Source organism: Lates calcarifer, linkage group LG1 (genome assembly GCF_001640805.2).
Source record: "Lates calcarifer isolate ASB-BC8 linkage group LG1, TLL_Latcal_v3, whole genome shotgun sequence".
Taxonomy (NCBI): domain Eukaryota; kingdom Metazoa; phylum Chordata; class Actinopteri; family Centropomidae; genus Lates; species Lates calcarifer.
Window position 1 is genome coordinate 746,711 of NC_066833.1, and position 15,360 is coordinate 762,070.

General features: G+C 37.1%; 1 protein-coding gene across 4 annotated transcripts in view; it reads left to right on the top strand.

The window, feature by feature from the left end:
• pde9aa (phosphodiesterase 9aa) overlaps positions 1-13,993 on the top strand; it is a 41,886-nt gene extending 27,893 nt beyond the window's left edge. For 2 of the 4 annotated variants that reach the window (XM_018696582.2, XM_018696581.2), the window contains exons 11-19: positions 45-149; positions 10,042-10,124; positions 10,653-10,809; positions 11,296-11,409; positions 12,211-12,315; positions 12,653-12,781; positions 13,176-13,271; positions 13,358-13,422; positions 13,597-13,993. In XM_018696582.2, the coding sequence (XP_018552098.1) occupies positions 45-149; positions 10,042-10,124; positions 10,653-10,809; positions 11,296-11,409; positions 12,211-12,315; positions 12,653-12,781; positions 13,176-13,271; positions 13,358-13,408 (840 nt within the window). In that variant the 3' untranslated portion in view covers positions 13,409-13,422; positions 13,597-13,993. The remainder of the gene's footprint in view (positions 1-44; positions 150-10,041; positions 10,125-10,652; positions 10,810-11,295; positions 11,410-12,210; positions 12,316-12,652; positions 12,782-13,175; positions 13,272-13,357; positions 13,423-13,596) is intronic. The other 2 variants (XM_018696583.2, XM_051073290.1) reach the window with 2 other exon arrangements.
• Positions 13,994-15,360: the final 1,367 nt, after the last annotated feature.

The following is a 15,360-nucleotide window of genomic DNA, read 5'->3' on the forward strand; positions in this document are numbered from 1 at the left end:
TAAAACACAACCTCCTGTCTCTGTTTCTTCCTCTCTCTGTGTAGTTGTCTATTCATGACAACTACAGGAATAACCCCTTCCACAACTTCCGTCACTGTTTCTGTGTCACCCAGATGATGTACAGCATGATCTGCCTCTGCAGCCTACAGGTAATCAGCTTCATTAAGACTTGACTGCTGAGAGACTTAAAACTTCACTCAGTAAGAGCCTGACTTGAGACTTGAAAGCAAAATTTCAAGCTTTTACTTTGTAAAGTTGGGGAAAATTGAAAAAACAACAAAGGGCCTTCCTATTTTTGTAACCTACTCAGATGATTATCATTGAAGAATTTATTTGCTATTGCTTTTGCTAGTTTACAAAAAAAAAAAAAAATCTTTCAGTAAATTATTGGCACAGGGAAATTCTCCTGTTAAAATTTCTCAAACACTCACTAAAGAGGAGGTACAATAGTAAAAAGCAAAAACAGCTATAAAATAGACAATAAATTAAGTGAAAATGTACAACTGCACATGTTCAAAAGTGAAAAGTAAGGTGTGAGGTGGAATCACAGTATGGAAGTAGTATCAGAATAAAGTGCAAAAATGGAAACCTACAGTAGATGAATAGTAAATTAATGGTGATGTGCAAAGGTAAACTGAATGAAAACTGTAATGTGAGTCAACAGTGGTTTAATTGCAGAAAGAGCAGGAATTGTATAACCGGATGGTTATTCAGTCACAACATTAAAATCTGTTTTAATGTGCTGATAGGTGTATGTAAAAATTATGGTCATAAACACTACCCACCACCAAAAACTCTTCATTCCTCTTTAAAACCAAAATTGTCCATCTACCCTCTTTAGACAGATGAACCTCTATCACCTTTAAATTTAGTACATTAAATAGTAACACCTGCTGAGTGTTGAGGGCCATGACTTAAATAAATCTGGTCTCCACATCCCTGTGTGAATCAAGAGATAGAGCTGGGTGTTTGAAAGTAGAAACAAGCACTGTCTCAGGTAAGAACTATCCAAAAGCCCTTAACCTTAAAATAGGAATTGGCAGTACTAGGAACAGTAGGAGTACCATGGCAGATTCATTTTCTAAGGACTAAATGAATCTAATGAAACTCATCCACATGTTACCTGTGGACTTGCCAAGTGCTGTTGGTAACACACTATTAAAAGATAGTGATATTATGATTATTATGCATCAAATCTTGCTCCATCAGTGAGTACTAGTAGGGGCCATATTTGAATTACAATCTCTCTACAGTCTCTCTATGAATAATAATTGTATATTGTATAATTGTAAATGTATAATATTGGATTGGATGTGGTTTCTTATCATCTCTGACGTGTCCAACTCTATACACAGTGTCAATCAGGAATCTGAGTTTACTCTAAGTTTAGTTTACCCTAAGCAGCTTAAAAGCTGTCAATTGCTTCCTCTGCTTTTGTTTTTGCTGTTAAGTCTTTTTTTGTCTTCTGTGTTTACCATCAAGTAACATTTGAATTATATGATAAAAATGATGCATGCAGACATGCTGTAGTTGTCATGGGAGGGTTGGAGGGAAAAGCTGTGTTGTGGGAAAAAAGAGACATCGGGGGATTGGGAAAGCTCGGAGGAAAAATAATAACTGGACTGCGCATACATAGCACTTTTCTAGTCATATCAGCCACTCAAAGTGCTTACACTACAGGTCACATTCACACACACACACACACACACACACACAACCATTTTTACTACCCCGTGGGACCAACTGACTGGAAGGGTCTTGGTGGGATCCACCCTTTCTGAGTGGTCTAGAGACTAATTTTAACTGCTAAATTCCCAATAAATTTTTGCTAAGATGAAAATCACATGAAACATCAGATACTCAAACCTAAATTTTAAACCTGAATTTTAGTCCCTGTGGGGACCAACGTACCAGATCAACTGTGTAAAAAGTAGAGACAGGTTAAACTTATGTATTTCAAAATGTCAGTTGCATTTATTTAATATATAAACCTTTGTAAACACTGGATTCACGGTTGGTCCCTTGATTTGTTCCCTCCACAGTACAGTTCATTAGTGAGCTGACTCACAATCTGGTTTTCTGGTGGTGACACAACCAACAAGGTAACACTGGACCAAACATTACACAGAGGAGCCTCCCAGAGGTTGACAGAAGCAGGAGAAAAGTTTTCTTCTAAACAAAACTGACAGAACTTCAGCTTCTCATGTGTGTCCCAAGTTCTATCTTAGTATATGTTGCTTGACAATGCCAGTATTACTTTATGAACATCCACCATGCTATTCATGAGTAACCATAGCAGTCACTTGACAATAAGAGCTCCCACTTGCTCATACATGACAGGTATGCTCTTATACAGTGGCTGTATAGTGTACTGAACTTATAATATCAACACATGTATCCTCAACACATACAACACACACAAGTACAACAAGTGAAAATAGAAAGAACAGGTGCAGTGTTGTTTAGTGAATTCTTGCACTTGTTTCTTCTCTTCTTGTTTCTCTTTTTCAGTGCTTCAGGTGAGGCCTTAATGCAGGCAGCACACTCAGATTTGCCCTGTACTTTACCAGGTTCAGTGACAGCTTTCAGGTTTTTTTTCTATAGTATAAACTTCCCCACCTGACCAGCTCCTCCTCTTTGAGGTCTCTAAAAGACAAGGGGAAAAAAGAAAATCAGGGGTGGAGACCAGCATTTCAATTACCTATAATTAATTGTGCAGTAATGAGACTTACTTATTCACATCTAATGTTGGTCAACAATGTCATAAAAACATACCACAATACCTATAACCTCTTTTTGAAACGGCATTACTTGCATAGGCTGGTGTGGTACCCAACCTGATATATATTTTACACTGTAGAATAAACTGGAAATCTCCAGGAATACAAGTTAATGCATGAAATGTTGGGCTGTCTGTACTGACTGGCTGACAACAGAATAAAGAACACAGGCAAAACCAATGACTACTTTTACAAAGTACTTGAGTAACGAGGTTATACTCTACTGTGAGAAGAGAGGTGGTATCTCTCTCTGAGACTCTTAAGACCTGATGATCATTCGCTGTTGGTCAGTAAGCAGCTTTTTCTGCTGCCTGTTGCCATATATACCTAGTTTCAGATCTGCAGTGACATATTCAGAATGGGACTGGGGTCAGTACATTTCACAGTTGAGACTAATAGGTTATTTTAAAATCAACGCAGGTCCACGGATGATGTATAACAACAATATAAAAAAAATCAGGACTGCATTCTTCAGTGACATTTTCAACTGAGCTCTAAGAGCATCTAGTTTAGTCTAGTCTAATATCTAGTTATCTAGTCTAATTAAGTCTAATATCTAGCTATCATGGACTCACTATGTGTTTTGAGTCTCACACTGATATAGGCAAACACTAATAAAAAATAACATTAATTCTGTACAAAAATACAAATATTAAACAATAATAGGTTAAATGGACCTTTGACAGAAGGAGTAGGAGACCCCTATGCATAGTAACATGAGGTTTCCGTTTTTCACTCTCAGGATAGCACTTACATATTTTAAATGTATTTAGGATTATTTGAAATTCACCTATTTGGTGATTTTACTAATCACATTATATCATATTATTACATAGTGAGACCCTGAGATTTACACAGTTGACAATACGAAATTAAACAGCTCAGCAAAAATCTGTCAACCTCAAGAGGTGAGCAGTCTGTTCATGAACTCTGGTAGAAAGTGACAGCATTTATAAACATGGAAACAACACATTGACTTGACTTATTACCATCTATGGTGAGTGAGAAAGGGGGCAACATGAGATGTTTTTAACAACTTCAGGTAGGATCAGGCTTTTGGAGTCTCAGATAAGATAACACCTCTCCTTGGTTAATGTAGCCAACAATCAAGGCCATTTTAACACCAATAAAGCCAGAACCATAGGACTGCCTGGCAATAACGCAATCTTTTTAGTAAAACTATTAGTAATAGCAATGGATGTAGTGTTTGAAATACCTGTTATGTGGTCAGTGGGTCGCTGCCTTCTTACATCTTGAAGATCCTGTTAAAATAATTAACAATAATGATAATGATATGTATGAATAGTTATTATTTTTACCATTATTACCTTCTTTGTAACCATTATTTGTATATGTATTAGTTAAAGTTCAAAGACTGGTGGTGTATTTATTGTCACTGAGAATGATAGTCACCCAAAATACATATTTATGAAGTTACAGTAAACTATTGACATGTTTTCAATACTGACAACATTATCACAAAAGCAAGTTAAACTAATGTGCACATATTCCAGTGCATGTAGTCTAAGAAATCCCAGTCTTTGGGTCATCACTTTCAGTCTCAACAGGTTGCTGTCTTTTCTTAGATCTGATGATCCTGTATTATAAGGAATTATGAGAATATTGATACAAGATACTGACAGCCAACTGATAACATACCTTCACTGTCTGAATGTAAGCCATCTAGATAGACTTCCATACATTACCTAATCATAAAAGTGCACTGCATTACAGTTTGTTTCACTGGTGGTATTGAGAGAGAAAACATTTAATTGCTTAGTTTCTAAGTTTGTCTTAACATTGCTAAAATGTGAACTGAGCACGAAAATTCTGCACTGTATTATATTAATTATATATTAATACAAGATAATGTCAGTTAGTAGGCAACCTAGCACACTATCAAGCCTCTTAATTGATTCTTAAACTAGCGAAAGAATGATTAGAAAATTCTGTACTTTGTCTTGGCCACACACAGAGACAATATCTTTCTCAGCTGTTACAGTAATACTTACCATTTGTGTCTGCAACTTTGAAATAAAAGCATCATATTTTTTTTAGATGTTCAAATGCTTTTAGCCTATGGAAGCTCATTTCCACCGGTATAAGAAAAAAACTGCTCACATTAAGTCAAAGAGATAGTAAGTCATAATCATGAGATGATATGTTGAAATTGAGATAATAATTTGGAAAAGTCTGCATGTACTCCAGTGGCGCACCTAGCTGTCCTCGCCATGCCAACAATATGTTATCCAAAGTAAGGTAAGCATGACACTGACCAGATGTTTCCAGTTGCTATTCAATGAAGATTGCCACTTCAGCCACATCATTTTTATTCTGTCTACACAAGAGCTGCTTCTCTTTTCAAGGGTGTGTTTGCTGTGAATGAGTGTGCAAGTTAAGCATTTCATCTGTTGTAAAGCCCTGTTTAAAATAGTCTTCAGTGTGCTCACAATCCATTTTGTTATCAAGTTGAATAAGAGAACTCACTCCAAATAACTGTTACTTTGAGTGTTGTGTATGTTATAATTTCGACATTATCTCATAATTATGGTTTTTTATCTCATAATTTAAATTTATGTCATAATTTCAATTTATCTCATAATTATGACTTTAACTCGAAATTCCGAGATAATAAATTGAAATTATAATTTCATAAATTGAAATTATGAATAATTTAAAATTGTGAGATTAAATTTATTACGAGAAAAAATGAATTAATATAACAGAAAAAATGAATTAATTATAATAATAATAATCTAATTCCATTTTTTCTCGTAATAAATTTAATCTCACAATTTTAACATTATCTCATAATTTCAATTATATTATCTCGGAATTTCGAGTTATTATCTCAGAATTTTGACTTATAATTCGGACTTATTATCTATTTTGACTTATCTCTTAATTATGGCTTTTAATCTCATAATTTTATGTCATAATTTCGATTTATCTCATAATTATGACTTCTTATCGTATAATTCCATTTTATTATCTCGTAATTTCGACATTATCCCGTAATTTCAACTTATCAGGATTTCGACATTATCTCATAATTTCGACATTATCTCACAATTTCGACATTATCTCATAATTATAAATTTTTTTAAACTCACAATTTCAAAATTATCTCATAAGTTCAATGCATTATCTCATTATTTCAATTTACTATCTCGAAATTTCAATTTATTATCTCAGAATTTTGATGTTATCTCATAATTATGACTTTTTACCTCATAATTTTGACATTATATTATAATTTTGACTTCTTATCACATAATGCCATCTTATTATCTCGTAATTTCGACATTATCTCATAATTTCAACTTCTCAGAATTTCGACATTATCTCATAATTATAATTTTTTTAATCTCACAATTTTTACATTATCTCATAATTTCAATTTACTATCTCGTAATTTCGATTTATCATCTCAGAATTTTTATGTTATCTCATAATTATGACTTTTTACCTCATAATTTCTACATTATCTCACAATTTCGACATTATCTCATAATTATAAATTTTTTAAACTCACAATTTCGAAATTATCTCATAAGTTCAATGCATTACCTCATTACTTCAATTTACTATCTCAAAAATTATTCAATATCTCATTATATTTTTTTTTTTTTTCTATTTTATTTACACAGTTATACTAGTGAGAAAGCTGCCAGTCAGAGGTAGTTTTAATAGTGCCTGTTGTCTTTTGGTGTTCTGTATAGGTAAGGTAACAGAAAGGTTTGTGTCATCAGTGTTTTTACCTCCTATACTTTTGTCCTCCTCTTAAGAAACTCTGGGCCATGTCCTTCTTCAATAGGTCCTCTGTGACGTCTTCTGCTTCACAAATGGACTTTTGGTTACGGTCAGGTTTTTGTGGACTGCTTTCATGTACTGCCTCTGATGGAGTATAGTCATCACCAGTGCTTTCAATGCAGCTTGTACAGGCCTCTGATCCCTCAGATACTTTGGAGAACCATTCACAATATTTTCTGGTAAGCCGAAAATGAAACATACAAGAGGCTTATAGTTAAAAGAATTAGAGACATGAACCAAATGTGAAAATCTTAAATTGTCTGTGAGACCCTTTTAGAACCTTGGCAACCTAACCTGACAATGAACCCTGTGTGTTAGACAGGGTTAGAGTTGGTGTGGATTTGCAAGAGCTACAAGGTTAATAGAGAGACGTGGTGGTTAATTCCACTGACTGTTGTATTTACAGTTGGATTCATTTTAAATGAATGTTAACTTGTTATGTTTCAGAATGCATATTTGCAAGTATTCTGTCAGTTCACCTCCAAGCTGGTACAGCTGGTATATATATATATATATATATATACACAGAGAGAGAGAGAGAGATAGATATAGATAAATAGACAGATAGATAGATAGGCAGTAGAAAGAGACATGGGCGAAGGAGCAATCTTACCTGGGAGGAATCCTGCATTGCAATTGGCCAGTAACAATAACAGGATGGAATATTCTATTAAACTACTGTCATATAATCTATCCATACTGTTTGACTGACTGATACTATTTGACTATTACTTAGGTGGTAAAAGAGTTTAATGGTGTACTATACAAGAATAATATGTCCTCATTCCAGCCACTCTGTCTGCAGGACATCAAAGAAAAAACAGTGAATCTACCTGATGTAACATTTGACCATCAAATACATTATTTTCACAATTTTGATGAAGAGCCACACTACAGTTAACATTGTTGTAGACTAGCAAATAAGATTTCTGTCTGTTAAAAGATTGTGACAATGATGAATAGCTATCTTAAATCACATTCATGAAATTCTCAACAAGGCCTAACAATAAGACTGGGGAAGAGTAATTAATTGTTCCTTACTGAAGACATTTACATTCACTTCAACTATTACAGTAACTGAACATTAGAGAAACCCTAATGCAGAGAGAGTCATAGGGACCGCTGGAGTCTGGAAAGGTGTATCCCTCCCTCACTTCTGACTTCAGATGAGATGATGAAATTATAAATACATTGATAAGGAAAATGTTTCAATCTTAGCTTCAGAATCAGAACTATAAAGAAATAACAGCTCTCAGTAAATGCTTCCATATGAAACTTTTTGGTGTGTGAGCGAGGTTAAGTTGTTGCTAATAAAGACAACATTTCCTGCTGGCACCCATTAAAAGTGTACCACTGACGAACAAGGTTGATGTTTTTACTTTTAAGAAACTTACAGGAAATATAATGTTTTCTCACCGAGTCAGCGGAATTTTAACAGTGGTGATATTATTCAAATAAAACTGGTCTAGTTATGGACGTATTCTGCTGTTAAATCAATCATTCAACGATTTTATATTAATTAGGCCTATACTACAAAACTGCTGAAAATATAAACTTCCATCAGCCACTTCCCATGTTGCAGTCACGGCCTATAAAACCTTCCCCCCTCTTATCTCACTGACTTCCTCCACCACCATTCCCCCTCCCGTTGTCTCTGATCTGCTGATTCAAACCTCCTGACCCCCATCACCAGAACCAAGCACTGGACCTTGGGGAACTGAGCCTTCACTGCCACTGCCCCTGCCCTCTGAAATTCCCTTCCACTACACATCAGGAACTTGGACTCATTACAGAAGTTCAGGTCACCAATCAAGACCCACCTGTTCAACCTGGCATTTACATAACTACAACTTTAATTTAATTTATTCATTTTTTTTACTGTTTCTCTTTTCTTTTGCTATATTGTTAAGCGTCTTTGAGTGTCTTGAAATTAAGATTAAAAGAGCAGGGGCCCTCTGGTGTAAAATATGAGGGCAGGATAAAGACAGAGTAGGGTGGACACTTCTGATGGACAGCTAAGAGGCTGGATAGACAGGTGAAGCTGGTCGGGAGAATAGCCTGGAGGCCAGACAGCCACAGAAAATGTCATCACTTCATCATTTCATCCTATTAGACATTTGTGTAACATTTTGTCACAATTAATAATATCAGTATTCCGTTATGGCCAAAAATGTGTTTTGTGAGGGCACATTGACCTTGACCTTTGACCTTTGACCATCAAAATCTAACCAGGTCACCTTCGAGTCCAAGAGGAGATTTCCTTTAAGACAGATCACATTCACATGAATGGGACTAACCTTTGACCTTTTCACTTCACTCAATAATTTCATCCTGTTAAATATTTGTGTCATAATTAACATATGAATTATAGCACAAATGTGAAGAATTTTCCACCACAGTGTTCCTGAGATAAAATATAATATAGAATAGACATTTAAAAAAATGTTGATTGATTGTATTTACAGACATTAATGCATATTTTATACAAAGAATAAGACTGCTTTGTAAGGATGTTACAGTGATTACATGGGTTCCCCTGATTATTTAAAGTCAAATTATTCAAAATTAAAGTCTGATCACATAAAGGTGTACAAATCTATATAAAATATGAAGCATACTGATATACGCAGTTACACACTTCAGGAAAAGTGGCCCCATTGGGGAAATTCATACACCATGCAATACCACCAGTGACCACTAGGGGCGCAGTCCCAAACACACCATGTCATGAAACCCCACTTGGTGGGGACCAATTTTTTTTTTTTTTTTTTTAAGAAAACTGCACTAGCCATATCAGCAGGCTGTTTTCTATTGGTTGCAATGCTCGTGCCTGTGGGGACCAAGATTTGGACCCCATGGGGTGAGTGGTATCTCAGGTTAAGGTCCCCACCAGAATAGAAAAACAAACACACACACACACACACACATTCACACACCGATGCTACACTGGGACAATTTGGGGTTCAGTATACTTCAGTACATGGACTAGAGAAGTCAGGGATCAAATCCCTGGCCTTCTGATTAGTGGGTGACCTGCTCTTCAAAGTGACATGGGTCTGACAAGGGAAAGAAAGAAAAAAAGGGATGTAGCAGCTTCTCAGAGAATCTCCCTCTCATCACTCCTTCCTCTGTTGCCAGGGATGACTATTCACTAGAGGTTTAATTATTATAGGCCTAATGACTAATTATGAAGCATTTGCACCACTGATGTGCTAATGAGGTCACACATATTCATAACACTCACACACACACAACCACACACGCTATGAAGCATTTGTAAGGTGGAAGATGGAAGATCACATATTCATTAGTGCACATATGAACATGATCTTTTAGTAAAATACTTCATTGATGCATAAAATTATATGTGTGTGTGTGTGTGTGTGTGTGTGTGTGTGTGTGTGTGTGTGTGTGTGTGCATGTGCGTGCGCATGCACTCACTTTTTAGGAGAAGTTCACACAGTTGGACATTTTGATCCTTATGACAGCTGCTGTGTGTCATGATCTTGATCACCCCGGGTTCAACAACACGTAAGACACACTCACACACACACACACACACACACACACACACACAAATCCTACAGTATATTTTAAGTATTTGCATTTCTCTATGTAGCCTATTCTGTCCCTGCTTATTCCTCCCCATCCCCTGACTCCCTTTTCTCCCCCCTCTCTCTCTTCCTCCATTTTTCTTTTTCTGTTTTTTTAATACCATTTCCTTCTCTTCTTCCTTCTTTCCTCCATTCTAGGGTTAATTTTCTTTATTTCTTCCCTCTGTCTTTTCCTTCCTTCCCTGTATCACTCTGTGCTCCCTGTGACTTTGTTCTCTGTCCTCTCTTCTCATGTGTTTTCATCTCTGCCCTTCCTTCCATCTCCCCTCCTGTCTCCTTACATCCCTCCCTGTGCCTTCTCTCTCTGCTTCTCCCCTGCCTCTTCCTCACTACTCCTTTGTTCTCTATTTTTGTTTCTTTCACGATTCATGTTTCCTCCTCTGAATCCTCCTCTCTCCCATCTTAGCATGTTTATCATTCTTCCCATTCTCTCTCTCTTTTCCAGGTATCAAATCAATGCCAGAACAGAGCTGGCAGTTCGCTACAATGACATCTCCCCTCTGGAGAATCACCACTGTGCTGTGGCTTTCCAAATCTTCTCTCAGCCCGATTGCAATATCTTCTCCAACTTTGACCCAGAGGCCTTTAAACAGATACGACAGGTAGGGCTGTGTGTGTGTGTGTGTGTGTGTGTGTGTGTGTGTAGGACCATACCACATCTGTATTATCAGTGTCAGATAGGGCTGGGTAATGAAACATGATATGAAATTTCTAAGGACTGTTGCCTACATTAATCAATGTAAGCAAACTGTAAATAAAAAGTAGCTTGATGAGTACCTTTGCCTGATGTAATACATAAAAGGGCACTAAAATTTTATCTGTGTGTGTCCTGTACAAACCTTAAATTTCTGTGTCTGGCTTAATTTTGGTAAACTTAAAATATGAACTGTAAAATGATGCACAAGATATAAAGGAATTTTTCCTTCTGATGTAATCGTGCAGCCATAAAAACATGGAGTCTGGAGTATCAAAACATATACTGTACAGTGTGGAATAAGATGATTTTAAGAACTTGGAAAAGAGCGCTACACACATAAATCTAACTATGTATCTAGTGATGAGCTGTTTCACCTTGTGCTGTTTTACAGGGAACCATCACACTGATCCTGGCCACAGACATGGCACGACACGGTGAGATCCTTGACTCCTTCAAGCAGAAAGTCGACAACTTTGACTACACTGATGAGGAGCATGTCACCTGTGTAAGGACACTTTGATTTACAAGTCATAGGGTGCTGTGACACCTGCTTTTATGTTCAGATGGTCTGGACCAAAGGAAAAAAAACATTAAGTAAAAATGACATCATACAGACTGAAAGGTAACTCACTAATTAGATGGTTTTGGCCATGTCATCCTGCAGCATCAGCACTATGTGGACACACATGTGGAAATCAAATTTCAGTAACAGACTCCAAGTCATGCTGCACTTTACTGCTTCTCGTGTAAATGTATCTGCTGTGGAATCATAAAGAGTTCAAGAAGAAATTATTGATCATGAGTGTTAATAGCGCAGACTGCAAGAGAAGTAAATGAATCTGTGTTTTGTTTTAAGTCACTGTCCAACAGGTGATAAAGTAGCCTTAACTGCTTCATTTATTTGTGTATTTCAACCAACAGTGACTTCAGCTGATTTTTAATATGTAAAATCTTTCAGTTTGGTTTTCCTTTTCTAAAGTAGCATCTGTTTTTGAGGACGTTGTATTTGATTGTGCAATGTTTTGATGCTGTGTGTGATAATATTTACTCAGTTCATCACTTAAGTTAGTAAGTTTACTTGAATATTTGCATTTTATGCTCTTTTATAATAAATGAGTTCAAATGAGCTCCACTGTGATCTGTTACAACATTAAAATGTTGCTTACACAATCATGTCTCAATAGTATTAAGACTGTAATACAGTGTATATTGTAATATAGTGCTCTTAAAGGTGATATTCTGCATTTTCATATTATAACTCTGTATTTATGGTGACCTTTGCCCTCTCACCCTGCGCTCCATGCAGCTGAAGATGGTGCTTATCAAGTGCTGTGACATCTCTAATGAGGTGCGGCCCATGGAGGTGGCTGAACCCTGGGTCGACTGCCTGCTGGAGGAGTACTTCATGCAGGTGTGTCCACCAAAGTGGGAAAATATTTTAAAATTGTGGGTTGTATGTTTTGTTTGTTTTTTATTAAAATGTTAAAGGATTTCTGGGTTTGCAGTTCTTTCAAGCAGGCTCAAGTTGTAGCTGTTGAGTCTGATGTTCAATATATAATAAAAGACCAATGTAAATGGATAATCATTCTTTTTTCTAACTAATTTTAAAGCCATATGCATAAACAGAAGCTTCACGCGTATTAGCGAATGGTCAGAATGACTGTGGAAAAAGTGAATTTATTCTTCTTACTGTATGCTATTGTAAATTGAGATGGTGATTTGCTGATCTTTGTGTCTATGCTGCTCAGAGTGATAGGGAGAAGGCTGAAGGGCTTCCTGTGGCACCGTTCATGGACAGAGAAAAGGTCACCAAACCGACAGCTCAGATTGGCTTCATCAAGTTTGTCCTCATCCCCATGTTTGAGACTGTGATGAAGGTAAATATGAAGGACAGTGATGAGGTCAGGAGAGTTTCAGTTTTGGAATGGGTTCTGGGAGTATTTCTCTACAGTGTGAAGTAGGTCTTGATTAAGTTCTATTAATAATATGTCAGCTGCTGAAAGGAACCAGTATTTTTCAAGAATCAAATTCTTAGTACAGGCAGGACCTGGGGAGGGAAGGACTATTGACTTGGCAAGGTGCTCAGACCTTTGCATATGCAAGGCTCACTTTAATGTAGGTTTGCTGCAGGGGCTTTATTTACTTCTTTTTACTTAAAAAAAAACAAGAACAAAATGTGGAGTATGTTTACCTACATCTGTATATAAACACAAAGTCACTGTTGTGACAATACTGACGCCTGGACCTTGTGTGTGTATGTGTGTGCACTAGCTGTTCCCACAGATTGAGGAGGCAATGGTGCAGCCACTCAGGGAGTCAAGAGACCGATACGAAGAACTCAAACAGATTGATGATGCCATGAATGAGGTTGGAGAATTTCTATAAGTGCACATGTGGCACATCATTTGTCCTTGATGCAGATTGTGACTGATAATAAGTAATGTTCCCTTCAGGTACAGAAAAAGAAAAGTGAGAACTTGACCATGGGAGGGAAGAAGAAATAAACATTTTTGAAAAGGTAAGAAAGAACAGAACACTCAATTTCGTGCATTTTTTAAAATAAAGTACTCCCTCTATCTAACTTCCTTTAGTGTTTGCTGTTGGTGTAATCAGGTTTCAGATCAGAGACTAACTTGGAGAATCACAGATGTTACTGGCAGTTTTCTTTATGGATATAATCTGTCTGTTTTAGAACCAGTGAGAGTAGAGCATCAGAGTGAAGCAGTGTGATGTAAATTGGAGTCGTGAGACATGTCGGTTCGTTATGGGCCATCACTCTGTCCAATTCTCACTTCAGCCATGTTGAAGAGCAGCAGACCACCAGGATGTGTGATCTGAGAAAATGTGAGTAGCAGCTCTCAGACAGCGTTACAAGCTAGTGATGGTCTCAAGGACCAGATGGACAATCCAAAGCCTTTTTCAGGGAATGTCAACATTTGTACAGCACAGACTACTTCACTGAAAAATATTTAGATACATATGCGCATTGTTTTTTATTTGAAATGTGTTGTTTTTTACAGATTGTACAGATTTTTAGTGACATTTGTTCTTTCCTACATGAAAAAATAAAGGGATTACTAATTACAAAATTCTGTCTGGACTGTTTATGTCTCTGCTTATTATGAACATAGTAATCACTCAAAATAGTTATCCAAAACTCTTTTATACGTAATACAATCATATATCTATAAAATAAATCCAGTAAAATGTGCAATATGCTAATTCTCAGTTTATGTATCAGGATAGAAAGGTATGTGGGCAACGGCCCTGGGGCCACACTCACATTTCCCTGTGCGTCAGTTAATTTGTCCTAATTGGGTTAATTGCAAAAATATTGATTAGCAGCGAGAGCTTGATAGACTTTTTTGCCCCAACTTTTGCTTTTCAGGTACTTTTCCTGAGCTCTTTGTTATCTGGTTGAGCTTGTTGGGCCACTGCAGCCTAGAATATATAGCAGCAGTTCTTCTATATTTATTTATTTACTCATTTTACAGTTGAGAAAACTGACTTGACTGTGCACCCACTTCAGAAACCAAACCCACGCACGTCATTACCTGTCTTGTCCTGTGACAAAATGGTGCATATCCATAAATATCCTAAATAACCAGCCACAACATTAACACCAATCGCTCACGTTATGGCTGTATGTTGTATATAGAGATATATAGATACAGTGTTTATATACATGCACAGCAGTTTTTGCACACCTTGTGTTGTAGATTTCATTTTAAATCGATAAAATTGTTATTTTTGTCCAACAACCTACACCATGCAAGATGGCACAGCGGATGGCTACCTCAGGGTGTTGGTGCACGTTGTGTTTTAGCAGAGGATGTGCTTCCTGCGGCAGTTGAAGAAGTTCAACCTGCCAACGACAATGATGGTGCACTTCTGCACCTCCATCATTGAGTTCATCCTCACCTCCTCCATAACCATCTGGTACACTGCTGCTACTGCCAAGGACAAGAGGCAGACTGCAGCGTGTCATCCGGCCTGCTGAGAAGGTGATCGGCTGTAACCTGCCTTCTCTCCAGGACCTGTACGCCTCCAGGACCCTGAGGCAGGCAGGAAAGATCATGGCCGATTGCTCCCACCCTGGTCACAAACTATTCAGGACACTCCCTTCTGGCAGGAGGTTACAGTCCATCAAAACCAAGACCTCACACCACAAAAACAGTTTCTTCACCTCTGCAACTGGGCTCCTTAACAAGATCTAGCCCCTCACCCCCACCCCCCTAACACACACACACACACACACACACACACAGTCACAGACTATAATCCCCCCACTACACGTTACATTAACATACATCTATGCGTTACATTAATGCACATCTCTCCGGACAATCACTGCCACCTTCAAACATTTGCACTCTACACTTTACATTTTAATTATGTATATTTATGTTCCTTGTAAATATAGTTTTTGCTTTTTTTTTTTTTTTTTTGCTATAAC